Source organism: Spermophilus citellus, assembly GCF_964194105.1.
Source record: "Spermophilus citellus genome assembly, chromosome: 17".
NCBI lineage: Eukaryota > Metazoa > Chordata > Mammalia > Rodentia > Sciuridae > Spermophilus > Spermophilus citellus.
This window is the reverse complement of record NC_138199.1, coordinates 57169960-57197676: the sequence shown is the minus strand read 5'-3', so window position 1 is coordinate 57197676 and position 27717 is coordinate 57169960. Positions and strand designations below refer to the sequence as shown.

General features: G+C 45.0%; 3 protein-coding genes across 15 annotated transcripts in view; 1 reads left to right on the top strand and 2 right to left on the bottom strand.

The window, feature by feature from the left end:
* Positions 1-12331, bottom strand: part of DNAJC7 (DnaJ heat shock protein family (Hsp40) member C7) — a 35991-nt gene extending 23660 nt beyond the window's left edge. The window contains exon 1 of one of the 2 annotated variants that reach the window (XM_081271395.1): positions 12053-12331. In XM_081271395.1, the coding sequence (XP_081127521.1) occupies positions 12053-12129 (77 nt within the window). In that variant the 5' untranslated portion in view covers positions 12130-12331. Of the gene's footprint in view, positions 1-2513; positions 2537-12052 lie in introns of those variants that run through there. The other variant, XM_081271394.1, reaches the window with a different exon arrangement.
* A 6121-nt stretch (positions 12332-18452) lies between these two features.
* On the top strand, positions 18453-21875 carry NKIRAS2 (NFKB inhibitor interacting Ras like 2). Its single transcript, XM_081271421.1, has 4 exons — positions 18453-18566; positions 19057-19164; positions 19540-19781; positions 20155-21875. The coding sequence occupies exons 2-4, from the start codon at positions 19071-19073 to the stop codon at positions 20392-20394; spliced, it is 576 nt and encodes a 191-aa protein (XP_081127547.1). The 5' UTR covers positions 18453-18566; positions 19057-19070; the 3' UTR covers positions 20395-21875.
* Positions 21876-22025: 150 nt separating this feature from the next.
* The window catches only part of ZNF385C (zinc finger protein 385C), a 51304-nt gene continuing 45612 nt past the window's right edge, over positions 22026-27717 (bottom strand). For 6 of the 12 annotated variants that reach the window (XM_081271340.1, XM_081271342.1, XM_081271339.1 and 3 more), the window contains 5 exons: positions 26360-26525; positions 24859-25140; positions 24051-24247; positions 23649-23759; positions 22026-23147 (listed from right to left, as the gene is read on the bottom strand). In XM_081271340.1, coding sequence (XP_081127466.1) covers positions 22911-23147; positions 23649-23759; positions 24051-24247; positions 24859-25140; positions 26360-26525 — 993 coding nt within the window. In that variant the 3' untranslated portion in view covers positions 22026-22910. The remainder of the gene's footprint in view (positions 23148-23648; positions 23760-24050; positions 24248-24858; positions 25141-26359; positions 26526-27717) is intronic. The other 6 variants (XM_081271343.1, XM_081271341.1, XM_081271336.1 and 3 more) reach the window with 3 other exon arrangements.

Sequence of the window (27717 nt, the reverse complement as noted above, 5' to 3'; positions counted from 1 at the left end):
TCAATAGGATGATGAACCAAAAGAAGAAGGTGCTAATAAAAGCATCTAAGTTCTTCAAATGCTATTTTCTGTCATGTAGAGACATTCAAACTAAATTAAGAAAACTCCTTTCACGTTGCCTGCCTTAACTTTTCACTGTTCCAGCCTACTGTCATTCTCTCATGGGGCAGGCAAATTTAGACATTCACTCCCAGCAACTGAAATGTTTTACAAAAATGTGGTGCTGGGACTCGAACTCAGGTTCTTGCACACTCTTCTACTGAGCTTACACCCCCAGTCAACAACTGAATTTTTAGATTCATTTATTTTCCAGGGTTATCACAACAGCTTGCTCTTTTGCAAAATTCCAGAAAAAACAATTATGGGTAATTTCAATGGTCAACTGACTGTGAAATGGGCCACATCCCTTAAGAGTTTTAATGATTTAGTCTCCTGAAAAGTGGCTCATGCATTTGTCCCTGGAAGGATGAGCAGAGGAAAAGCAAAAGAGTTAAAAGCATAGCATACTGGTGTTTAAGATGGGACAGAGTTGAATGACAGCAAGAGACTTAGAACTTGGATGACAGGGACATGTAAGGTATAGGTTGCCAGTACCAGGCTATAAGGAGTACTCATCTATTGGTGTTCCCTTTGCCCATCATGTACATCTATGTGGGTATTTACTCCTCCCTTTGTCATCCATCCAATAACTAGGTACAAATAGGACATGACAAACAAGTACTTTAAAAGAGCAACAAACTAGTAACCTCTATCAAAGATACTCAAAATTATTCTACTGCCCAACTTCAGCGACAAAGATAATTCTTTGCTGAAATGACTAATGCAACATAATTAAATATCTGAACATTTTGTTATAAGGATGAATCTTCCCATCGTCTTTACATGCAAAAAAGGACTAAAGTTCAGGGTTGCCTGGAGTGGCGACAATAACCAATGTTTTTAACAGTAATGATTATATAGAGATTACAGCTTGAATCTATGGACACAGGTATTGGAAAGATTTGTGATTTATTTGCTTATGTATTTTAAATTACAAATTGGCAAAGCCACACTCTTTTTATTCAGGCAAATCTCCCTTTCCATTCTTCTCCATCACTGTCCTGGTAAGTCCTACTAACACGAAAAGGCTGCTAGAAGAAAGGAGGAAAAGAAAAAAAAGGGTGTAACTTACAAATGCTGATAGATTTGAAATGCAATAGATATAAATTTGTTGAGTAATCTGATTATGTCAATTGTCACAATGCTATAAAAAAAAGCCATGGGTTATTAAAAGTCCTGAAGGACACCCCCTACAATTGAAAGACTTAAAGCAACACCCGAAATCTTTCTATATGCTGTACAAGTTCCTATAAATCTAACTTAGAAAAGTATTATAAAAACTACAAGTAGTCAAGAGATTTGAAAGGCCTCCCAAAACTGGATTTCAGAAGTTGAGTGAAATCACTGTGAAGAAATGGAATAGTATATTCCAAAGCAGACACTGACCTAAGGTGTATCTAAGAAGATCTAGATAGTGGCTAAGAATATAAAAATCCTTGAGGAAAACCCAAAGGCACCTAGACATGGAAGCAGATATTGTATCAGCAGTATAAAGTTTGTTAAGTCACAAATTAAGTAAGATTTAGAGCTTATGAAAAATTTTTTCTGAAAAGTTCTCTCGTGGAAGCAAGTGCAGTACTGGCTTCCAGTAAAAATGCAAATGATGATTTATATGGAAATTATAAACAACTAGTCAGGTGAGTTTCGTTTTTCAGAAGAAATTAAGGTTTGGAGGCTAAATAACTTGCCCAAGGTCAGGATGTGACCCTCATTTGTCACATTCTAAAGTTTGTGCACTTTGTACTATGTTAAGCTTTCTAAAGTTTACTTCATCTTATTGATAAATACTATGTTAAGCTTTCTAAAGTTTACTTCGTCTTATTGATAAATACTTTAAAAATTAATCTGTACTACTCAAAATAAAGCATGAACAATAAAAACAAATTTCTTTAAATTAAGACACAAAATAGCTCCTACATATAAAAATCCAAACCCAGAACTTAAATTTGGATTTAAGTAAGCTGACATTCCTAACATTGGTCATAGAGGGAGAAGGGTTCCTTTCTCTTTAAGATGCAAGACCTAGTGAACTGGATTTTGCCTCCCCCAAGAAATGCATTTCATTTTAGTAAATGGTGAGTAGATTCCATTCTAGAGCAAACAAAGCAAGTAATGTAGAGTCAGCCCACAGCAAAAAGAACAAGAAGAATTGTGTTGTGACAAGTTACCATGTTTTTAACCTCACATTGCACAGCATCAGGCCAGAATTAGCTATTCCCACACAACTGCCTCATGAAAAGGACTTATTTTCATAGAAACGTGGCTGATTAACAGCTGCCCAAACAATGGGCACTTAGTACTTTTAGACTGAACGCTTATTTTTTGCCTCCAGGTCCAATGCCCAAAGTAGAGTCCCTCCTTCATTTTGAACCTCCCCACCAAATACACAACAAGCTTTAACCAAGGGGCCTGACCCTGCGAGACCAGCCGAGGAAAGAGTAGATCTTTGGAATCCAGCATGGCAGCAGCAAGAACTGAACCAGGCTGTATCAGGAACAATTCCAGGGTCAAATCCATTCAAGTCCTGCCCTGGGAGTCTGAGAAAGGGCTGAAGCTTGTTCAAGCTGCCCTTACAGCAAAGTGACTGAAGGCTAAGGTGTCAAAGGCGTGGGACTGGAAAAGAAGGAGAAGAGCTAGTTAACAATGAAGTGAGGGCAACCTGGCGGTGGCATCTCACTCCACTTATTGCCAGGGTCAGTTCATTTGATAACAAAGTGAGGTTATAACATGTTCCTACTGAAACATGTTAGTACTGAGAAAGGAAAGATTAGGGTTAACTGAGTTCACCTGTACTAACTAAAAAGATTTTTCAAAGGACTAAATTCAGCTATATATTATTATTATCCACGGCTACAAAAAGTCAGACTAACCCTCAAAATATAATATCACAGCAAAATACAGACTTGGCCATAACTGTCCTGATGGTGCTATTAACAACTACAATATTATCTGTGGTGCTTTTTAAATTTCAAGTGTTTCCAATGGAGACTTTCAAAAGGCCTTTTGAGGTGGTTATGGCAATAATTTTACCTGTCCTCCTCCAACAGAGGCAGGCAGCACTAGTGAGGTACCTAAGGTAGCTGCATAGGTTTCCTAACTCCTGGATTACTGTTGCACGAGGCCCCAGGTTTGATCCCTAGCACTGTGGGGTAAGGAGAGGGGGAAGCAAAGTACGTATTTATTTATGGGGTACTACTTGTGGCATTTTCAATACACGTACATGGTGTGTAATTATCAAATAAGGGTGATTAGCATATCCACCACCATAGACATTTATCATTTCTTTGGAGACCCATTTTTCCCAAAAATCCTGTTAGTATCAAGATTTTTAGATTAAAACTGATTTATTCAGTCCCCGACCCATCCTTGAGTCTACTCTAAGCGGAGTAACTACTACAGCTCTGATGCACCAAAAATGCTGGGAATGATTATATCTCTACTACTTTAATTACCTGCAACAAATTCTGTGAAAACAACTACTGAAAGGTTTTCAAAATAATCTGTCCTTGCCAGGCATGGTGATGCACGCCTGCAATCCCAGCAGCTCAGGAGGCTAAAGCAGAAGAATCACAAGTTGGAAACCAGTCTCAGCAACTTAGCAAGACTCTGTCTCAAAAAAAACGTGGGGGGGGGGGGGGTGAGGATATGACTCAGTGGTTAAATGCCCCTGGGTTCAATCCCCAGTACTCTCCCTCTCCCAAAATCTGTCTTGTGTGCACGCATGATGGGAGGGTTGCCTGCAACAAGATCAACTCTGAAGAGCCTGGCCTTCCCTCTGACAGATATAGGTAAGAATATATTCCACTCTTGATCTGCCTTGCTATTTTATTTTTTGTACTGGGAATTAAACCCAGGGGGCACTTTACCACTGAGCTACATTCCCAGCCATTCTTATTTTTTGAGACAGGTCTTGCTAAGTTGCTTAAGTTCTCACTAAGTTGCTGAGTCTGACCTCAAACTTGTGCTTCTCCTGCCTCAGCCTCCTCAAGTCACTCAGATGACAGGCATGTGCCACTGTGACCAGTCTGCTTTGCCATTTTAAAATGTATATCTTTATTTTTCAGAAACAACCTCACAACTCAGAAAACTGCAGCTTTGAAAATCCACTCTTCTATATTACATGTTTATTAAAGTCTGTACATCATATAAGCATTCTCTCCTGATTTAGCATTCATTCACTGCTGACTCTAATTACTTCGACAATACTGCCAAGGGAATATTTTGGTATCACACAGGTCTTAGCAGGGCTCAGGATCATGTGATCAAATCAGACAACTTGGGCTTATGATCACTAGCCAACTTTGCACATTTACAGCTCAGCTAAATTAAAAACACATTAAAATACCATCATAGACACTGCAACGCCCCAAATTAGAAGTCCTATAAAAATTGCTATTTCTCTCTCAAAGTACTTCCATGTTGAACACTCATGCAAGATCTCTGCCTTAGGCCAATTGATCTAACTTTTTAGCAATTAAAGAGGTATTCAAAAATTTTAATCAACCTCTGCTAATACCAGATTCACTGGGAGGTAGTTTTAAAATGTCATTAACATGGCTGGGTTCTCTCTGGATTTACTTGACACATCACATATCTATATACTATTTTAAAAGGGATGAATCTCTACATCAGTTGTACAGTATCATTTTTAAGATTTATTCCATGGGCTGGGGTTGTGGCTCAGTGGTAGAGCGCTTACCTAGCATGCATGAGGCACTGGGTTCAATCCCCAGCACCACATTAAAAAAAAAAAAAAAAAGTAACACTAAATAAAGGTATTTATAAATAAGTGAAATAGAGGTTTAAAAATGAATAAACAATATCTTTTAAAAAAAGGTATTAAAAGAAAAAAAAGATTTATTCCAGAAGGAGAGGGTAGAAGGGAGAAAAAAGATTAATTCCATTCTATTGCACTAAAAATAAAGACTAGCATGGTTTCATTAGTCTGCAACATTTGTAAGCTAGGAAATGCTAATTTTTTTTCTTTTTTCTTTCTTCTTCTTGAGACAGGGTCTCCCTGCATTGCCCAGGCTGGCTTTGAACTTCTGATCCTCCTGCTTTGGCCTCCCAAGTCCTGGAACTGCAGGCATGCACCACTGTGCCCAACTTAATTACATTTTTGTACAATTATATATATATTATATATATATATATATATATATAAAATATATATATATACACACACACACACACAATATATATATATATATATATATACATATACATATATATATGTGTGTGTGTGTACATATACATACACAACACACATATACATATACAACACACATATACATACACACAACACTATTTGACTAGAATAATATTTTTAAATAAAGTTAAGCTATTTCAATAGCATTAATAATGATTTAAATCAAAACGTTACAGCAGCTTGAATAAGTTAGAATTTGGTTTGTTTCAGTTTTTTCATTTTTCTCACATATTCTAGTATTCCTGGAGTGAAAGAGAAATCCATTTTTGTTAAAATTAAAAAGTTTTCTTTTGTTTAGAGTAGAGGAGTGTTCAGGGGCTTCTGATTTTGGAAAATATTTTACTGATAGGAAGAACCTTAGGAAAAAATATCTTTCCTTTTTTTCCCTTCAGGCTATTAACAATAATACTGTCAATGAGTCAAATATTCTTTAGACATTCCTATTGTATTTATTATTTCCAAAATGTCACCCTACTCTAGAACTGTTGCGTCCCATTACTTTTATTCAGTCAAAATCACTAGATGCCCGTTGATCTAGAAATGCCCTCCGCCTTTCAGAATTTGTGGGATCTTAGCCAGTCTCAAGAGTAGAAATTCTTTCCTTCTTCCCACAGGGGACCTCTTGTCCCCAAAGGCATGTCACAGGGCCTGTTTCACGTTGTACTCTCTATGACCTTCATGAGATAATAAAGTAAGTACAAGGAGCCCAGGAGCCTAACTTTTATTCTATCTTACTAAAAACAAGCTATTCCACTTCTTTCTTTCTTTTTTAAAACATTCTAACCTAAATGTGAAATTTCATATAAGTGGAAGCTATGTAACTTTATAATTTCACAAATATTGGAAAACTTGCAGAGTACTATATGTTGGATTTTTCTTAACTGTTCAGAGAAAACAGAGGTTGGGCTCTATACAGCTTCTACCTGTTAGTAAAATCAGTTGCTATCCAACTTTCTTTACCCAATTTCCTTTGGGACAGCTTTTGTTTTCACTTTAAAGCACAAGAGAGAGAAAGCAGAAGACAAATATGAAAAAAATTCCTTAACATATCAGTTTAAATTGTTCTCCGGACATTCAGGGAGAAGCCTCAAGAAGAAGGAACAAAGCCAGAAAGGGCCCTAGAAGCTCAAAGAAGAGTCACAGATTAGTCTATGTAAGGCAGGAGCACTCTCTACTGCTCAAGCAGGGAAGGACACCAGGTAGCCTGAGGGAGCTATGTCTTGTTCAGTAGAGAAGAAGCAACCATCCAAACCAATCCTGTCAGAAATTCCATCACTGCAGGCAGAAGGATATTCACACAGAAAATGGTACCTCATTTGTGAGTTTTAAATTTACACTAGTTTTTTTTTTTCCCCTCAGTACTAGAGATTGAACCCAGGGATGCTCTAACGCTGAGCTTCATTCCCCACTCTTTTTATTTTGAAGTAAAAAAGTTAAAAACAAACAAACTAAACAAAAAAAAACACAAGAAATGAAACAGTCTGTTTCCTGATTTTTTTGGAGGGAAGGGGGTATAGAGATAGCAACCAGAGGGAAAGTCTGGACTATTCACTGATATTCTACTTCTCAAAGTTTTCTTTGGTCCATAGTTCAACAGGTGATTAAAAGAGCAAACTGACCAAGAAGGAACACTCAAAACACCAAAACAGAGAGTCCTGCTCACCCCTTCACTTTCCCCATAAAAGTAATACTAGAATCCGAGCAGAAGACTAACTGCTTATATGATAATCTGTCACCCACCCCAATAAACTGAAAGTCACCTGCCAACAGAATATCAGGTCTCAGAGTAGGACCAGGAAAGTCATATATTCCTCCTCACTTTACCATTCCATTCATCCTCCTGCCAATTATGGAATAAAACATAGGAACTGCCATTTTTATCCGTTGAGGAAAGAAAAAAATTGTCACTCTAATAAAAACGAATGGCCTACTGGAATAACCACACTTTGAATCCTGCTCTTACTACTGAAATTTACACAAATTAAAAAAATACCTGGAACGACCTCTAAGTAACTTCCACATCACAGCACTGGAGAAAGGGGAACAAACATTAGTGGACTCTCAGAGGGACTTTGCATCAGGCCAAAAGGCACCTAGATAGTCGCTGACCATTGTCCTCCAGTCTTCTAAAGTCCTAGAGCAAGAAAGCAAAGTCAAGTGCCCAGTACTCGGCTTTTAAAAAACTTTGAAAACACTAGCTTCAATGACTAAACTAATCCCCAATTGGCTGGAATGTACAGTAAGGCTGGGCTTTAAGCCAATCAGAATTATGTTCAGTTGGGAATATACTTGGCACTACAGCAACTGCCATTCACTTGACCCAACATTTTCTTATTAATTGCTCACTTTTCTTGACATTGGTTAATATGAGAACATGAACTTCAGCAATAAGAAAAAGAGACCTTCTGTAGTGTACCTTTGCTCCAGTTATGATTATTTAATAATTTTGCCACTTGATAGTATCAGGGTTCAATTAATTTGCTGTGTCCAGGATTCTGTATTCCTAGGTTTATCCCTTCTTTAACCATGACTCATTTCTCCCATCTCTTCATCTCTGATCCACACTTAGTGTACCAAAATGAAAAAGAAGTGTTTCTCACTGGTTTAGGTTCCAGGTTGAAGATAAATCCTATTCTGCTTATGAGCTTACTGAAATGTCAGAATGAGAAAATTCCTTAACATATCAGCTTAAATTGTTCCAGTTTAAATTGCTGCCTGCCCTGGAACTTCAAGAGAAGGTTAGGGAAACAAATTCCTGAGAATGTCAAACAGGGTAAGAAAGAAAAGGGAGATGCATTCCCAGAAGCTCTCCAGTTACAAAGGCCACAAACTCCAAAATGCTCTAAGAAATTGCAGTAAAACATAGCAACAACAGCAATACTGGAGATATAGATTCAGAGTTCAGTTCTTCCCACCAACAACAGTATGAATAAAGAAATAAAAGGTACATTCCTAATCCACAAAGGGTTTACAACACCTCAATACGAAGAAAGAACCTAGTAAGAGTTGCTCATGCCTGAGTCCATCAGGAAAACAGAGAAGTTAAGAATATCATCTGAAGGAAACAGGTCCTGGCGCTTAAGTCTACAGCTCCCTTTTTAGAATTCACTGTCCAGTCACATCAAGACAAACCCAGAAGTGTTTTCTCTTGGATGAACAGTTTGAAATCCTTCAATGAACCATAGTAAAGACAACCTACAGGGGGCTGGGGATGTGGCTCAAGGGGTAGCGCGCTCGCCTGGCATGCGTGCGGCCCGGGTTCGATCCTCAGCACCACATACAAACAAAGATGTTGTGTCCGCCAAGAACTAAAAAAAAAAAAAAAAAAAAGACAACCTGCAGAGATCAAGCTGCTTCCAAGCCTAGGAGTTGACTGACTGGAGAGCCTTAACTTAAGGCAGGTATTAGATAAAATGGTTCAGCAACTTCCCAGGAAATTCTAAGGCCTTACATTAGTTCAAATGTAAAACCTTTTCAATTTCACCCTAAAAAACTATGTTCTGGGGCTGGGGATGTGGCTCAAGCGGTAGCGCGCTCGCCTCGCATGCGTGCGGCCCGGGTTCGATCCTCAGCACCACATACCAACAAAGATGTTGTGTCCGCCGAGAACTAAAAAATAAATATTAAAAATTCTCTCTCCCCTCTCTCTCCTCTCTCACTCTCTCTTTAAAAAAAAAAAAAAAAAAAATTTAAAAAAAAAAAAAAAAAAAAAACTATGTTCTGGTGGGCAAAGAGAAACAATATTGATGCATAGAACCACCCCCCATTCTGCTTCCTGATCATCATGTGAGCTGGTTCCATACTCATCCACCATGATGCCCTGCCTTACCTTGAGCCATGAGGAATGAAGCTTGCTCTCTATGGATTGAGACCTCTAAAACTGTGAGCCCTCAAATAAACTTTTCTTCTCCTATTATAAAAAAAAAAAAGAACCCCGATCTTTGGAAGTAGTGCTAACTACTATGTTTTTTACTTTAACCTCTTGACTGCCATGGAGGAAAGTGAACTTTATCAGAGTGACAAGCAGAAAAAAAGAAAAAAGAAAGAAAAACCAACCAAACAACAACAAAACACTGAAATCCTTTTCTCTGATGAGACACTAAAGCTAAGGAAATAAACATGTGGTCACTTAAAATGCTGGAATCATGAGGAACAGTATCTTAAAATCTCCTCTCATCTTGCCCCCTGTGGGAATATGACAATTTAGCAGCCGGAGAAAGATGCACTGGAGCCAAAACGTAAGGAAGAAAGTACCCCTTGCTGGTCCTCACAAAAACAACCATGGGACCCATCAACTGTTATGTCCCTAAGTGAACCAGTAGGACTGTAACAAGAGAGACAAGAACATGGCCAAGTAACTCTAGCCAAGCCAGACAGTAAAAGGGCATTTGTAAGGGATGTCCCTCTCCTTGTCCTTTAGTACGGCTACACAGGATTCCAGGAGTATGGAAAATGTAAAACCACCTCCCCAAAAAACTTCTAAATCTTTACTCTAATTTTAGAATGCGTAAATCATACATAAACAAGGCTTTTTTTTTTTTTTTTAAATACTAACAGGTCTTAATGTTTACCCTTCTAAGAATGTCTGAGCTTTCTTAGCAGAAACTGGTGCTGGAAGATATCACTGCGTTTGAGATCACAGCAGAAGAAGGAAAAGTAAATCAGATTTTGCTAAATGGAAATAATACAACAATGGTGGTTCCTGGAGAAGGACCTGAAGCATGACTGGGTTTTCTTGACTTATGCCAGATTCCATTTTGTTTCTTAATGGCAACAAAATAGGTCTCCTTAACCTTTTAATGTTTAGATTACATAAAACTAAGTTTCCCATTAAAGGAAAATGCTTTGAAGATGTATTTTTTATATATATATATATATATATATATATATATATATATATATAAATTTTTCTAAGTTAATCATGATTATTTTTTTAAAAAGAAGAGTTTGGGTTTTGGCAACTAAAAAATAAACATGTTTTTGGTTAAAAATATTAATAAAATTTCACTTATTTTCTTTTTGATTTGTGCACAGAAGTGATACTGCATTTTTCTCATTACTTAATTTACAGTTGTATTCTCTTAGTGTTGATAAAATAATTGTGCATTTTACAATCAATGATATTTTAAATTCCATGAAATAAGGCAGTTAAATAAGTCAACAACCTCTGTTATTTCAATGTATCCCTACCAAATGTCTTATGTTTTGCATGATGTGGTAACATTACAGAATTACCTGTTTTATGTTTCTTAATACATCTTCAAGTTCATGTACCTTAATTTTATAACAGAATATTCTCCAAGGCTGTAATTTTTTTTTAAAGGAAAAAGACTTGCTTTAGATACAAGGTCCTGAAGTGAAGCTTTAATTGAGTATACTCCTTACATCAAAGATTTACAGTTTCTTAAGTGATATTTGGCTAAAGTCCTTATTTATAGCACTCAGAACCAGCAACTCTTTCCAAATACAAGTACATTACATCTTCACAATTAATTAAAGTTCTGTCTGTGTTGGGAATAGTTTTGTTCCCCATTTTGCAACTCTTGCTTCAATGAGTATCTCTTACGTTCCTAACTTGGGATAGTAAAAAGAATCCCGATTTCAGATCTCCTGCACCACCAACATCACCACCTCAAATTATCCAGACTGAAAACATAACAGGGGGCTTGGTATCAGGATATAAAATATGTGAGGAGACTGAGGGTACTGTAGTCCATCCTAAACAACAGGATCAAATTAACCAGCAGCTGGTAAGGAAAAGACTCCGGGGGCTAGGGATGTGGTTCAGTGCTAGAGCACTTCCCTGGCATGCATGAGACCCTGGGTTCAATCACCAGCACCACCAAAAAAGAAAAAGAAAAAAGAAAAGGACTAAAACTTCCAGAATCTTTTCATCAATTCGATTTTAGTATTAGAACCTACTGAAACTCTGTTCCCAAACCCACTTCCAATAATCTGCTTTAGCTGGTGCCAGAATCCAGAGTGTTCTCGAAAACCACTCGCTCAGCAACTCCCTTGGCTAGTTCGGACTGGCAATCTCGAGCCTCTGCGGCTGCCCAGCACAGCCAACTGCGCTCCAGCAGCTGCCCTCCTCCTTGCTGTTTAAGAACGGCCCAGAGAGGAATAAGGATCTCACACAGGAAGGAAGGGCAAAGAGGAGTCTGACGTGTAGAGCATGAGACGCGTCCTTCACTTTGCCTCCTTTCTCTATCCTCTCTAATTTCTGGGGTTAACCAGGGAGCGACCAGGTCAATACTGGAGACACACAATCACCTCTTACCCAGCTGCTGATCGCTGGGGTGTAATCATGGCGGAGGGGGTGAGAAGGAGAGCGAGGGCTTTGGAGACACACAGTGTTGACAACAATGCACAGAAGTTAACAAGAGAAGGCGGGGGTCGGGGGATGTAAGGAAGTCGTCATCTACGCCGCGCCGCCTCCCCCACCCGAAAACAGACCTCTGAGACTCCCCCTCAGAGACCCAGCCTCCACCATAAGGATGACCTTCCTCTCCGCTGGAGAACTTGGCCGTGCCTTAGCTCCCCCGCCAGGCGGAAGCAGGAGGGGAAGGCTGACCCCCGAGAGCGCCCCTTCAGGGGGTCCATTCCGACATCATTTCAGATGGGGGGGGGTTGCAGAAGGCGGGGCATAGCCTCAACATCTGCAGGCTGCATCACAGCAAAGACAGGTTTTCCTGAGCCAGAGGGCTGCAGCTCGCCTCCTCCTTGACCCTGCTATCCGATTACCTTTTTGCTTCTTCGTCGTCGAGCAGCTCCGGTTCGGTCGCCGCCATTACCACATCGCACTCCGCGGCAGCCGCCATCTTACCGCCGGGACCAGAGAGCCGGGTGGGAGGCAGGCGGTGAAGAGCACTTCCGGCCGGAGCATCGAGCAGCTCAGCGGCGCCGCGCCCAGAGGGGCTCCCTCGGGCCCGTCTACCAACGAGAGGCACCGCTTGAGGCCAGAGCGACCTCCCATCCCTGGAGGTCCACGTTGGTCTCCGTGCCGGGGCGGGGGCCCAGGGACGGCTCCTGTGCGTTGGGGGCGCCACTTTATCCGTGGTAAGGAAAGGAGGAAAGCAGGATGTTGCCTCTCTAGGCCTAGGCTTTCCTCAGTATTCCGAATGTCTGGTTGCCATAGCAACTTGCAATCCTTCTGAGTCTCCTGTAAAGGCTCAGGGGAGTATGAGTTGAGTGGGGCCTTGGTCACCCAAGATTGTAGGGGTAGAGCCCCCAGGACTACCTTTTCGACCTTGGAGTGTGTCCACAGCTTCTTTCCGGGGAAGACAAGAAGAGATACTTTGAGCCCAGTTCCCCCAGCTTTCTTGGGTCCCTGGAAGCCCTGCCCAACCAAGCTCGGGGAACGCAGGGCGTCTTCACCCCGCGCCTTTCATCCCCCCTGGATCTCCAAGCACCAACTGGTTCATCACCCTAATGACGCTGACCCTTTTATGAGGCTGCTTTCATGTCAACCGCTTGGGAGTGCCATCTCAGCATTAAGCCTAAGGAGGCTGACATGACATGGCGCCCCAGACCCTGCCCCGGAGTTTATAAGGCAACTCATGGGGTGAGGTCCTCGCTCCTCAGTGTCCCCAGTACTCCCACCTCTCATAAACTCTGTTCAACACGCTTGTCTGGCTGAATGCAGAGTGGATTGGGAATTCACAGAGGGCATGTCACAGCTTAATCATCTTTGTAGTATTTCCCTTACCTAAACCAATATTTGTGAAGTTGAATTAAATTGGGTCGTTCTGCAGTTAAATCAGGAGAGTTTGAGGTTATAATTTAAAGCAAGGGAGAATTAAAGTAAGGGGACATGGGAATTTTAAAAAGATCTAGGGCTGGGGAAGTAACTCACTGGTAGAGCACTTGCCTACCAAACATGAGGCCCCGGATTTGATACCCAGAATTATAAAATAAAAATTTTTAAAAAAATTAACTCCTTAAGGAAAACAGTGCCAACATCTCTGCCTGTCATAGTGCTGAGGGAGCCAAAACCACAGGGTCACCGGGTAGAAAAGGACTGGTGAAGCTCAGTTGCTTGGATGGCAGAGGTCATTTGTCCAGCTATGATTCAGTAGCTTAGCCCTTTCCTATATACCTCCTCTGTGCTCTTCGGAGGCCACAAGACTCACAGACCATTTGCCCTGATGGCTAGTGGTTCACAATCTTAAAGTCTAAGAGCTAGCCTGTATTTGTGTCGGGAGCAGCTCCCGAAGCTGGAGCGGGCCTTGGTCTCGGAGGTCAACCGCAGGCGGGTCCCCGGCCGTGTCCTTCCCGGACCAGAATCCCCGGCGACACGAACACACCACACCAACTCACGGAGATGTCTTTCCAATGCTTCGTTTATTCTCACAGCAGTCCTCACACAGCAGCAGCGGAGCAGAGACCGGACGGACCAATCAGGCGGCTGGTGTCAGTGCCCGACCTGAGAGGTGCTGCCTGTCCTCCGTGCCTTATATTTATACTAAGCCTAACTTGTTTACATCTTATTGGGGTTTTTCCCTTACATCATTTGTTTTTCACTACCTTATCCATACCTAACACACTTCGCACTCATCGCTATCTTATCTATACCTAACACACTGCACACTTGTAGCACAACATCAAAACATGTTTACCTAAAGTTAATATTATCTATACCTAACATGCTGCACACTTGTGGCACAACATCAAAACATGTTTACCTAAAGTTAATATTCACTCCATACAATACCTAATACTTATTTAACTACTATTCACTCCATACAATTTGACCATCTTCCCACTTCGGTTCTCTATATCTGAGCCAACACATTTACTCCCTCAGCTTTAATTTCATCTGATTCTAAACTCATGCTATCTCTCCAACATAGGCTTTTTTTTTTTTTCTCCCCAGAGTTCCAGACCTGTATATCCAACTACCTACCAGATATGTCTGGGATGTTTCACAAATTCCCAAGGCTTAACATGTTTATTGAACTTATTCTCTCCCCACCCCTCAACAACAGAAAGAACAAATGTTGTATTCGAGATTCTCTTTCCTGAATTCCCTATATTGTTGAATGGAATCAACTACTTGGCCACCAAGTGGGAAACATAGAGGAAATCATGAATTCCTCATTTTTTTCTCATTCTTTTTTTTTATAGAGAATTTTTTTAATATTTATTTTTTAGTTATTGGCAGACACAACATCTTCGTTTGTATGTGGTGCTGAGGATCGAACCAGGGCCACACGCATGCCAGGCGAGCGCGCTACCGCTTGAGCCACATCCCCAGCCCATCTCATTCTTGATTTCAAGTTTACTACCAAGCCTTGTTGATTTTCCTATCAAATATCTTCCAAATCTATATATCCTCTTTCCATTCCAATCCAGACTCTTGTCATTTCTTTTTTTCACTCAGAGAAGACAACAGTAGTCCCCTAATTGTTCCCTGATCTCATCTCTCTCTGGTCTTGGCTGTTCTACAAGTGACCTAAAAAGGGAAACACTGATCAAATTTCACTGGTATGAAACCTATCAATGGTTTTCCACTCCTGTGAGTTTGATCTCTGGCCTATGTGAGGATGGCCTAAGGTCTGAGCCTAAGCAACTCCATTTTAAAAACTCCAGTTTGAAAACTGCAGTCTCACCATGCATGCCTAATGGAGAGACCACCAGTATGGCCCTCAGGCACAAACAAGGCACTTCTCCCCACCCTGATAAACTCAGATTGAAGCCTCTGGCAGGCTGTTCATGACTGCCCAGGGAAAAGCACCTCAAAAGAGAGAAAGGCAAAAAGATCAGGGTGGGGACCACTACAACAGATGGTTTAACCCCAGAGTAAATGATGTCACTGAGAGATGGTGGCAGCTGATAAGGATTAAAAAGGGGACAAAAGCTCCAAATTTGGTATAAATAACAAAGCAAATGAACAGATATTCAGCCAGCCAACACTGATGCCCTCACGCTGAGAGCCTGATGAGGACCTGGACTGGTATCCCAACACTTTTTATTGTTGCTGATCCTCTGCATCTTCCTCACCACTCTTTTTTTTTTTTTTTTTTAAAGAGAGAGTGAGAGAGGAGAATTTTTTTTTTTTAGTTTTCAGCGGACACAACATCTTTGTTGGTATGTGGTGCTGAGGATCAAACCTGGGTCGCGCTACCGCTTGAGCCACATCCCCAGCCCTCCTCACCACTCTTAAACTCTATAGCCACATCTTGACCCTAGTGACAGCCACAACTTCTCCCTATGACCCTCTCCTCAAACAGCCATCAGCTCCACCTCAGGAGAAGCCTGCCTTGGTTCCTGACCTGATCACTCCGGTCTGAGTGAGTGTGCATCTGCTGGACTTAAAGCCTAAGGCTTGAGACTTTTGATCTGACACGCAGAGGGAATGTCTGTCATTAGCCTGTCATAATTGTTTGCAGTGCTTAGAATTAATCTAGAATGGTTTGCTGGGAATCAATCTAGAATTGTTTCCTGTGAATTGATTATGTTGTTGCAGTGTCTAATATTAAGGGTTGTCGTTTTCTTGATTAAGAACCTATAGAGTGAAATTGTATTGAGTGATTTGAGTGAATAAAGCATTGACTAGGGCACAAGTGCGTGGACATTCTTTATTTCTCCCCCTGGACTGCAAAAGTCACACCTTTTGCCCATTTCGACAGCCTGCTGAAGCCAGATTTAAAGTTAGGTAGTCAGTGTAGTTAGGTAAATCGGGTCTAATATCAAGTGAAATCTAAAATGGAGGCCATGCTGGGAATGACTCAGGGAAAACACAGGACAACTCATGGAATGTTAATGAAGTCCCAAAAAGGCCCTAGGCCAAAGTCCACCTCAAAGAAACAGCCCCCAACAGATTTGGAGATAGCCCATCCCAGAGAAATGATAAGCCCATCCCAAAAGTCCTTCCTGCCCGTTTGGCCCACCTGTGTCCTAACCCTTCCCACCTACATTCCATCACCAAAACTACAAAAAGGGGAGACAACCGCACTTCCACGGATTCCACCTCTTGGGTCCCCTTCTTCCTCGGGAGAAGTCTTTTCTGCTGTCCTTTAATAAACTTCTAATTTCTCCTCTGACCTTGCCTCGGCGTGCTTCTTTGGTGTTATTCTTTCAACATCGGGGAAGCAAGGACTCGTCACCGGTCAACAGCGGTATCACTGCCACACAGACTTTTGGTTATATGGCTGCTTTCTACCATCAATATTGAACCCAAATGCTTGTAGTTCCAGAAAATGCCATGACTCTTGCAATGTTTTCGCCCCCCCTAGTGAAGCCAGAATTAGACAGGCAGTCAGTATAGATAGGTAAATCGAGTCAGGTCAGATCAAGGAGGCCAAGTTTGAGTGATTCTGGGAAATTGGAGACTGTCCCCTAAGGGATTGAATGTTAATTCCTTCAGAACCCTTCCTCCACCCTTATCAAGAATCTGCCCCTGCCCCAACCTGTTGCTAAAGCAACTTATCCCAGGGAGCTATAAGATTGTTAATTAATGTGTCCTTGGCTGCTCCACCCTGCCCTTCCCCCTTCAGCCCACCTGTTTCCCACCTTTTGGCTACCCCACCAAGCATTCCTGGGCTTAGTCATCACATACCCGGAAGGAGAAAGATAAGAGGAAGAGAGCAGGAGAACAAAGGAAGTCTAGGACATATAAAAAGGGCAGAATGCCTCCCTTCTTGGGATACCTTCTCCCTCCTAGGGGAAGTCTGTTATCCCTGTTTTTTTTGTTGTTGTTGTTACAGGGGACTGAACTCAGGGGTACTCGACACTGAACCACATTCCCAGCCCCCCCCCCCCTTTAAATTTACAGATATGGTCTGAGTTGCTTAGTGCCACAACATTGCTGAGGCTGGCTTTGAACTCATGATCCTCCTGCTGTAAGGGTCCGGCGAAACGTCGGAGAAAGAGACCACGAGACTAGCTTCATGCAATGGCAAGGGGGATTTATTGGATCCGTTCCAGCGCGCTGGGACTCTGTGCTCACTCAAGAAGGGAGAACAGCCCAGAGCCCAGAGCAGAGGTCAAGCAGAGCTTAAGTACACTTTTTGGAGAGGGTGGGGGGCTTTGCATACATCAGAACAAATCATCATGAGGCGCGGGAAAATTGAACAACAACTCTGATATATGATTAGTCCATTCATTGGCGGGAACAGGCTGGGCAGGGGTGATTGGTCACTTCTAAACTGGGTACACATTCAAACTGATTGGTTCGGGCCCTGTGACAAAGCTGCACAGGGCCCTAGGCTGAATGGCCAGTAGGACGTTGTCTTAACTATCTCAGGAATCTGGGTGTAACAGAGGAACTTAATAATAACTAATCTTTTACATTTTAATTCAAGGTTTTCAGCTTAGAAACTTTACCCTTTCACTGCCTCAGCCTCCCAAGTTGCTGGGATTACAGGCATGTGGCACCATGCCCAGCTCTGTTACCATATGTGTGTGTGTATATATAAAGTTGTTGATTGACCTTTATTATTTATATGTGGTGCTGAGAATTGAACCCAGTGCCTCACACATGCCAGGCAAGTGCACTACCACTGAGCCATAGCCCCAGACCTTCTGTTACACCTTTTTAAATAAACCCTGCTTTATATGCTTGCCTCAGCATGCTTCTCTAATGTTCAAAGTTCAATATGTGAGGGAGCAGAACTCCACCTATAACTGGTGGTATCACTAGGATACCCTTTCCCCCTAAGCCTTTCAAACCTCTACACAGACACGACCTCTTCCTGGAATTTCTGCTTGATGTTGCTGCCCCCATGTTAAATGTCCCTTTTTTGGGGCCCTCCATTGCACCTTTGTAACAGTACTCACCATAATGTACTGTAATTGTTGGTTTGGAGGTCTAGCTCCCCTAGAAGGTGCTCAGAAAACATTTGATGAAGGCTGGGGATGTGGTTCAGTGTTAAAGCGCTTGACCGTAAAGGAAAAAAGAAACCATCTGACGATTAAATGATGGAGTAAACGCTGCGTTACTAGACTATGCCAGCCTTTAGAAAGAGCATTTGAGCACAGGCAGTCTACCTTCAGGAGCCTAGAGCCTTGAAAGCCCCCGCACTACAAGGCCAAGTCCTCTCTGGGATTCCCCCGCCGGCCTCTGGGGGCGCTGTGTGGCCGGCGCCCAGCTCTCCTCCGCCGGAACTCGTCTTTCGGGGGAAGCTGGAGGACGGGGGCGGAGCCCACGAAGTCTACTTCCACCCGCGGAAGAGGGAAGTCTGTAGCGGTGCTGCGGCTGCCCTGTTTTCTGCCAGCTGGGAGGGTCCGGGTAGGGGTTCTGCGGGAGCCCTAGGAGGTACGGAGCTGGGAGGCGGGGTTCGTCCTGCGTGGATAATGTCCTCTGCTCTTCGGCCGCTTTAGGGGATCTATCTCTGCCTCTTTTTCCCTTTGCAAGCCTTCCTACCTGGGGAAATCTCTGGCGGAGACAGACCCCTCTGGCAGTCTCTCTTGGGTATCCCTTAATTGCAGGACTCGTTGTGTGGGAGGGTGTTTATGTCAGTAGCTTCCTCTGGACAGGTTTGTTTGGGACCCTCTAAGGGAGTAGTCTCTGGATCTCTGCTCTCTGGGCAATCTTTGGAACTCCTGGGGGATTCAGTGTTTGGAAGTTTCCTTCTGGGGCCTCTTCGGAGAAAGGGTGTCTGAGTCTATGTCTTCTGAGTAAGGGCTGTCCTGAATCCCCGAAGCTTTGCATTCAGTTCCAAACTTGGATTTTCGGTTATTGGGAGGTCTGCCCTGTTTTGAACCTCTCTTTCCTCACCTCACTCAGGATGCTTCTGTTCCTCTAGGTGGAAGGTTAAGCATGGGGAAGAGCTGCAAGGTGGTCGTGTGTGGTCAGGCATCCGTGGGTAAAACTTCAATCCTAGAACAGCTCCTGTACGGGAACCATGTAGTGGGTGAGTGTTGATGGGGCTTAGGTAATGGTGGAAGATGTTGAAAAATAAGAAGATTTGATTAAAACACGCAAAGGCTAAAAGCTGCCCCAATGGTTTTTGCATTCTGAAGGGTAAAACTAACATCATAATCCCTAGTTCTACAACATTGAACAAATGTTGGAGGGAAGGATCCCAATATCCAAGATAGGAAGGAAAAACTCCTGTGTCACACTTTGCTTAGTACGATACACATGTCTGTTCCCCCAAATCATTCCAGTCTTGCCAGACTCTCTTTAGTTCCCACATTACTTCCTCTCCCTGTCTGGTCAGCCTGTCAGGATGTCATCATCACATTTCCCATCTCCCTTCCCATCAGATCTTCTCATTTTATCCCAGGTTCTGAGATGATTGAAACCCAGGAAGATATCTATGTAGGCTCTATTGAGACAGATCGGGGAGTGCGGGAGCAGGTGCGTTTCTATGACACCCGGGGGCTTCGAGATGGGGCTGAGCTGCCCCGGCACTGCTTCTCCTGCACGGATGGCTACGTCCTGGTCTACAGCACAGATAGCCGAGAGTCCTTTCAGCGTGTGGAGCTACTCAAGAAGGAGATTGACAAATCTAAGGATAAGAAGGAGGTGTGTGGCCCAGGCTTCCGTTGGAAACCCCAGTGGTGGGAGAGTATGGGCCTTGGACTGGCTTTAGGAGGCCTGTGGTAGCTCCATTTTTCACTCATTTGCCAAGAGGTAGGTTATGAGCTAGAAAGTCACTGAAGGGTGTTACCTCCAGGGGTGGCCACATGTTGAGACAACTTAACCAAAGAAACTTCTGTCTAAGGAATCCCTAATCTTCCTGGTAATTTCATGCTCTTACTTTAATTCCCCAAAACCTTCCTCTAAGCTGCAAGCCTGGGATTGCTTCTCACCAATTGTTTCTCCAGAAACTGACAGCCCAACAACTGCACCTGATCTAGTGTATACCCACAGGCTTCTGTTCTTTCTCTCTTTCCAGGTCACCATTGTGGTCCTGGGCAACAAGTGTGACCTACAGGAACAGCGGCGTGTAGACCCAGATGTGGCTCAGCATTGGGCCAAGTCAGAGAAGGTGAAGCTGTGGGAGGTATCAGTGGCTGACCGCCGCTCCCTCCTGGAGCCCTTTGTCTACCTGGCCAGCAAAATGACCCAGCCCCAGAGCAAGTCTGCCTTCCCCCTCAGCCGCAAGAACAAGGGCAGTGGCTCCTTGGATGGCTGAAGAGCTACCATTCCTTCTTCACCCTCCCAACCCTGTTCTAGCTTCTGGAACTCTAGAGGATAGGCTAAGCGTAAGGCGGCTATGTAGGCAATCTGTCCTTCCCAGTCAGCAGAGGGAGCAACCCACTAGCCTAGGCATCTGGGCTATCTCAGGCCCATGCCACTTCTCTCTCTGAACTCTTAAGAAATGCAGATAATTTTGACTAGTGCCCTCTTCCCATACTCTCCCTCCTTACCTCCCAACTTACGACAGATTTTTCTCCACTCTTGCCTAGAGTTGTGGGTCGGCATCCCTTCTATCTGCCCTGGACAGGAAATAGAGCTGTCATACTGAAAGTGCCCAATTTAGGATTTGGGTCCTATTATAGGGTCCCAACTTCCTGAGCTTCCTGCCAGTAACAGACACACACATACACACACACACACTCTCTCTCTCTCTCTCTCTCAAACTCTTAAGGCACTATCCTGGACTTTGAGAATGGGTATCCAGGTATTGTATGCGTGGCGTACTTGTGCTTACTTGTATTAGCATTAGGAGAAGCTCCATCCCTCACCTAACCTTTTTCCTGGCCTATCCTTGGCTGGAAGAGACTAGTCACCTAGGAGTATCGTTTTTCTGTATGAATTCTTCCCCTGCTCCCAATTGTTTCACTTCCTCTTCCTGTTTGGAGAGCAGATGGGCCTCTTTGGTTGAGGTTGAATGGAGAGATGACTGGGCTAAGCAGCAAGCTATGACCCAGCAACGTCATTCCCCTCTAGGTGTTGATTTTCTCATCTGTAAGTGATAGGAGTTGCTTAGACAATCTACATCCTTTCCAGCTGGATGACTTTCTAAAGCCAGAGGCTTAAGCCACCTGTGACTGGCCCCCTTGCTTCTCCCTCTTCAAGGTGCTATGTCTGCCAGCCCTGGAGGCTGGACATGTCTCTTCCTCCAACCACCAGGGGGCAGGAGTACACTCTCCACTCTCAGTTGCCAGAGTGGCCACTCAGTGCCCAATCTATCCACCTGCCCTTGAGGGCTGGTCTTCATCCCTTCCTCTGGTTGTTTTCAGCTAGTAGCTGGACTATTTATATCACCTATGTTTATATGCTTGCTGCCATGGTGAAGGCCGGACAAGGTGCTTCTCTAGCCCTTCTTACCTCAGATGTCTGAACAGAACCAGGCAAATCACTAGCAGCTTCCTAGGAGCTCCCAGGTCTTTCATTGGGGCTCGGAAGGGTAGCTACTCACGCAGATGTGCTATCAAGTGAGCTTAAAACCTCCAACCTTCCAGTGCCCTCTTCATGCTTCTGGTGTGCACACTAACAGGTGAGACACTAGCCAGGTGACCTCTAGTACATGCCCCTTCTCCCCAGAATGGGAGAGGTAAGCAGGGGCAGATGTCCTGGGTTGGGCAAGGAGAGGGCATCTACAGGCTCAGGCTCAAAGTTCATTTATTGATATGTTGGACACAATAAAACCACAATTGCTATTATCAAAAAGTTTCCTCCCCTCCCCTTTTTTTCTTGTTCTCCCATTGGAAATACCTTTCAAAAAAAGATACAGGTGGACACTGGCAAAGTCCCATATTGTGGGATGAGGGGACAGTGCTGGGGTCGGGTGGATAGGATTTGACACTGACTGGCAGCTCAGAAGTGGGTCTGTGAGAGTATCAGACTACATCCCAGCATTCAGCTTTACAGTGGGAGGGGTGCTTGGGAAGAAGGAAAGCTGAACTTAGTGCTGAGGACCAGTCTGGGGTGGGGAACTATTCATGTTGGAGTCCTGGGGGTGGGGGGGGCAGATTTGGTGTTAGCTGAATCCATAGTCCAAGGGGGACCCGGTGTCCCCCAGAGCTGGGGTCCAGAAGTCAGAAGAGAAAGCTGTATGGGATGGCTCACTTGAGTCTGGACACACAGTTCCACCTTGACCTACTCTTATCCTAGCCTCATTTGAAAGCAGGTGGGCCTGTCCTGGCTCTACTCCACCCTAGCACTACTTGATCCAGAGTATTTGGAGTTCTTTCTCCTCTATGGTTCTCTACCACATCCCAGAGTCACCTTGTCATGAAAGCCTTGAACTCGCCAGCTTGAGACCCCATCCCTATTTCCAGTGATTTCTCCAAAGCATGGGGTAGAGGTCAGAGACTTGTCCGCAGGCCAGGCGAGGCTGCTTATGGGAGCTCAGATGTCCAGAGCCTGGCCATGTGGGTATAGGTCTCGAGGAAATGACAGCACCACGAGGCTGGGGTTCTGCATAAATCTTTGGGATTTATCAGGCTGGGAAATGCAGGCGAGCCTAGGACTAGCCTCGGAAGGACCTGAAAAGGAGGGTGAGGGCTGGACGGACACCTGGTGAATCCCAGTCTAGATGGAGCAAAGGTAGCTGCCCTTAACTAGCCCAGTTCTTCCTAGACTGGGCAGGACCCCCCTCCCCCAAGTTGTAAAAGGCAGTCCTGTGGGATGCAGGAAACGGAGGTGTCTTGGGGGAGACAGTAAGTGGCTGTTTGGGAATCAGCCTTGGCCTCCTCAGTAGGGCTAATAGGGGGCAAAGACAATGGGTCCCGTGGCAGGGCGGATGGCTCCTGCTGGAGTACGAAACAGAGCTGGGCCCAGGATGGGAGCTGGGAAGAGGGTAGTGGCTGCTGTGGGGGCAGGCCGGAGGGCCAGGGGTCCTGGCAGGGTACAGATGGCAGCAGCAGCAGTGGGCAGTGGGCTGGGCAGGAAGCGGGCTGCCAGCGTCTTGGTGAGTTGCTTCTGCAAGGCCAGTTTAGACTACAAAGAAACAAGAGAGGAGTGATGGGCCTCTGACCCCCAAAGAGCTCACCCCCTGTCTGGGCCCCATTTTGCGGGCTTTTTGCCTCATGGAGCGTGCTTTTTAGAGTTCCAAACCTAAATCCTCCTCCCTTCCCACTCCCAAATAGTCATTCCAAAGGGCTTTCTCCACCACCTGTCTTCCTGCCCAGAGGGAGGACAACCCCAGGATGGGAGAAGGGAGGAGGCTGTGGGGGATGGGGTAGAGATGGTCTCTAGGAGATGCACGCCCACCCCTCACTCTTGCCCCAAAGGTTACAATCCCAGCCCACCTTCCCGGAAATTCCTGTGGGCAGATCCCTGGATGGCCAAAGCCCAACCCTAGCTCTCCCCCTGCTCAGACAGCCTCAGAGTGAGGTGGCCTCCTTCCTGCCATACCACCAAGCCCCCAGCTGGCCCTCCCTTCCACCCACTCTCTCCCTCCTGACCCAGGTCCCAGCTCTGTTGCCTGGAGACAGATACCTTGAGGATACTCACAGCCAGCGCTGCGTGCTTCTGCAGCTTGCTGTGCTGGCTGGAGGGCTTTGGGGGCTTCCCAGCCAAGCGGTCTTTATGCCTCCTGCTGCTCATGTGCTAGTGGACAGATGCAAAGACTGTGAACAAAATAAGGAAGCCCAAGGACCCCAAAACTACTCCATTACCTTCGACTGCCTGACCTTCCACTACCCGCAACCACACTTTGAATACACAGGTACTGGGAACTCACCACGGTGGCCCTGGGAGCAAGGCAGGCTTGGCGTCAAGGAGCCCACCCCAGCTCCTTAGCCCTCCCTGCGACTCTGCCCGCTTCTGCGGGTGCCCTCCTGCCTTGCTTGCCCACCCTCTCACCAGCTCCACCCCCAATCAAAGACTCCTTTCTCCCACCTGCTTGAGCTGAGTCTCTGAATTGACCTGGAGCTGACAGAGAGCACAGTGGAAAGGGGGGCTGGGGCCCTGCCGGCCACCCTGACCCCCTGTCACTCTCTTGGCCTTGTGTCCAGCCCCTCCCCGGGATACTGGGCGGCCCCGGCCCTTTCGGGGGGTCCCTCGTTGACCTTCCATCATCCACCGGTGCTTGGCTCCTGGAGGAAATAAGGAAGAAGACAGTCTGTCAGTACCACAGGGGGTCTCAAGGACCATGGGGACCCCCTCCAAATCAGGTTAGCTGGGCTGTCCCTTGAAGCCTCCAGGCTACTCAGCACACACTTTGCCCTCCAGCCTCCTAGACTTCACCTCTTGGTGTCTCTAGCTTCGTGCCAGGCACCCCCAAAGAAAGCTTTGTGGGCAACTGGTCAGGTTCCCTTCTGCTCTGATCCCAACCCCTTCTGATCTTTTGTTTTTTTAAAAATATTTATTTACTTTTAGTTATAGGTAGACACAATATCTTCATTTCCCTCCTGATCTGTTCTAAGGAGAGATGGAGGAAATGGGAGGAGGTGCCTCCTGTCTTCTGGAGTCTGGAGTAACTTCAGAGATTGTGACCTTCAATTCTTGCTGCCTCAGACTTCTCTTCCCAGTTCTCCCTCCCCAGGGATTAGCAGGATGACCCAGAAATGCCTGCCCAGTAACAGCTGAGCACAGTACTTTTGTCACCTGGAGCTGGAAGAGAGTGCCCAGGAGCTCAAGCCTGCCCACACCTGGTGAGGCTCAGCCTTCCAGCCTTCCCCAACTCCAGCTCCTTGGGGGCACTGACCTGTGTTGTGAGCTTGAAGCTGGGAGGTCGAGTTCACTGTCACCTTACATGTGGGACAGTAGAGGCGCCCCTTTTCGCTCCTGCCTTCCCCATTCACTCCACTTCCCACAGCTGCCGCCACCGGCTCAGGCCCTGGTGCCTCTCTGCCAGGCTCTGGGGAGCAGGGTGGGCAGGAGGAGGAAGAAGAAGAAGATGCAGCATCCAAAAGGTCTGAGGGGGCTGGTTCCCTGGATGGGGGGTCCAGGGTCAATGGCTGCTGGAGTGGAGGGCCTGCAGGAACTGCTGGGGAGAAGGGAGGCATGGGTGAGAGTAGAGATCCAAGATGATTCTCCAGCCCACGATTCTTAGCACTAACAATGAAGATGGTAGGGTAGGGTGGAAGGGTCCCTGGTGCAGGGATGACCAGCACTGAATTCCAGGCCCCACTTTACCACCAATTCACTAGCCAGACCTGGGCCTCAGTTTCCCCATCTGAAATCAGAAAGTTGAACAAAGTGGTCTTAGGAAGCCGCACAACCCTGATACTCAACATTGATTTGCTAATGTTAAACAGAAGTCACCAGAAAGATGTGCTAGAATGTTCATTGAGCACTATTCATAATAGCATAAAACTGGAAACTATCCAGGTGTCCATCAAACAGAAGGATTGTGATATATTCATGCAGTGGAGTACTATGTAATGAAGAAAAAGAAGATACACCTATACACAACACCTTATAGACATGATGAATGTTGGTGAATGTTCATGAGATGAACAAAAGCAAGTCAGACACAGAAACCTGTGTACTGGTATGATCCACCCAAACCAGGTGAAACTAATTTATGATGAGAAAAGCCAAGATCAGAGTTACTCCAGAGTATAGCTGATTGAACAGTTTCCCCAAAAAAAATCATATCTGTATGGTCTTATTTGAAAATAGTCTTTGCAGATATAATTAGTTAAGATGAGGTCATGCTGGATTAGGGCGGGACTTATCCAATGACTGGTGACCTTATAAGAAGATCACGTGAGAAGACACAGAGACATGGGAGGCAACTTGATGTAAAGACAGGCAGAGACTGGAGACTGGAGTGATGAGTCTAGGGGCCAAGGACTGCCAGCAACAAACAGAAGAGAGACAGAGAACAGTTCTCCCTCTGAGCCTGCGTAAAGGAACCAACACCTGAATTTTGGACTTCTGACCTCTAGAGATGTGGGAAAATAAAATGCTACTGTTTTCAGCCACCCAATTTATAGTCATTTGTTACAGTGGCCCTGGAACTAATACAGAAAGATGGTGACCAGGAGGGGGCCTAAGGCAGGCTCCTGGGGATCTGGTCACATGTTTCCTGAGCTAAGTATGCTCAGATGGGAAGTTCACCAGGCTGTAGCCCATGTGCCTTAGACTCTGTGTACGGAATACTCCAACACAAGAGAGATAATAAGCTGCAGAAATCTCTGAAACTCTGGTCAGAAGCTAGATCTGGAGTTAGGGCAGGAAGAGAAGAGTTCAGGACTGACCTTTGTTCTGTAGATCTCCAGGTGCTCCACTGGACAGAGTAGGGGTTGGGGACACCACCACAGCATCCTGTGTCAGGCTTTGTGGCCTCTGCTTGCTCTTAGCAGCTTCAACAGCCTTGAGTTTTCTGGCATGCTTGTGGCCTTTATAATGTGCTTCAGCCTGGTTCTGGAGAGGGGAAGGCCTGGGGTCATAATTCCTTGCCTGGTCCACATGTCCCACCCATGACTGAAGCTAAGCAGAGGGACACGTCAAAGGGATGCAGGGTTCAGGTCACACGAAGTGCACTCTTGTCATTACATCACAGCACATAGATGACCCTGATGTTTACAGAATGTTTTTCACACAGGAGCTCCAAGGCAAGTGGCCTCTACCTTCAAATTCTGACTCAACCACTTAAGAGCTGTTCATCTTTGAGCAAGTCACATCGTCTCTCTGAGCCTGAGTCTCCTCACCCATAAACTTTGTGATGATAATGCCAACCTCACAGGGCCTAGTACATACAGTTGCTGCTCAGTAGATGTTCATTATCAAGTTTATAGATGACAGCTGGATGTGATGGTACACACCTGTAATCCAAGCCACTTAGGTGACTGAGGTTGGAGGATCGAGAGTTGGAGGTTAGCATGGGCAACTAGTGAGACCCTGTCTTAAATTTTTTTAAAAAGCGGGGAAATGTGTATCATACCATGCACAAGGCTCTGGGTTTGAACATTAGCACCCCCAAAAAAGTTTCTAGATGCACGCATGAAGACAACAGGGTAGTCATCATATGTGGGGGTCATGTGCCCTGAAACATTCACTCCTTTGTTCATGTTTTCACCAAATGGCTGCAGAGCATTTGCTCTTTGTCAGGCACTGTGCCAGGGAGTAGCATGAGGAAGACAGAGTCCCTCCCTCAGAGCAAGTTCTCTGTCCATCTCTTGGCAGGCCTCATATGACCTGATAGACTGGAGGGACCCTCAAATCTGGGCTGTCAGTGTCTTCTCTGCTTCAGCCAGGGATCCCTGCTTATTGCTCCCAGCCCACCTCCCTCAAAGGTGAGAAAGAGGCCTTCTCAGCGCCCCACAGACTCTTGCATGACAGCAGTTCTGACATCTAACCTAAACCCCAGCATTGCCTGGACAGGAGGTAAACCTTTCTGAGGAGGCCAGCATGAGGCCCCTGCTCTCCCCAGGGGTAGGTTATAGTAAAAAGTATGCAGCCTTGGGGTTGGCTAGGCCTGGGTTCAAATCCCAGCTTTGCTATTTACCAGCTGTGTGGCCTCAGGCAAGTCACTTAACCTCTCTAGGCTCAGTTTCCTCATCTGAAAAGTGTGGATGATAATAGTGCCTCTATTTCTTTCACAGCTGTATCATTA

Bases quoted from the DNA above. Each gene is read 5' to 3' on its own strand.
- NKIRAS2 (XM_081271421.1), top strand. From the start codon at position 19,071: ATGGGGAAGAGCTGCAAGGTGGTCGTGTGTGGTCAGGCATCCGTGGGT. The intron at 19,165-19,539 runs GTGAGTGTTGAT...ATTTTATCCCAG, and splicing joins GTACGGGAACCATGTAGTGG to GTTCTGAGATGATTGAAACC. The intron at 19,782-20,154 runs GTGTGTGGCCCA...CTCTCTTTCCAG, and splicing joins AATCTAAGGATAAGAAGGAG to GTCACCATTGTGGTCCTGGG.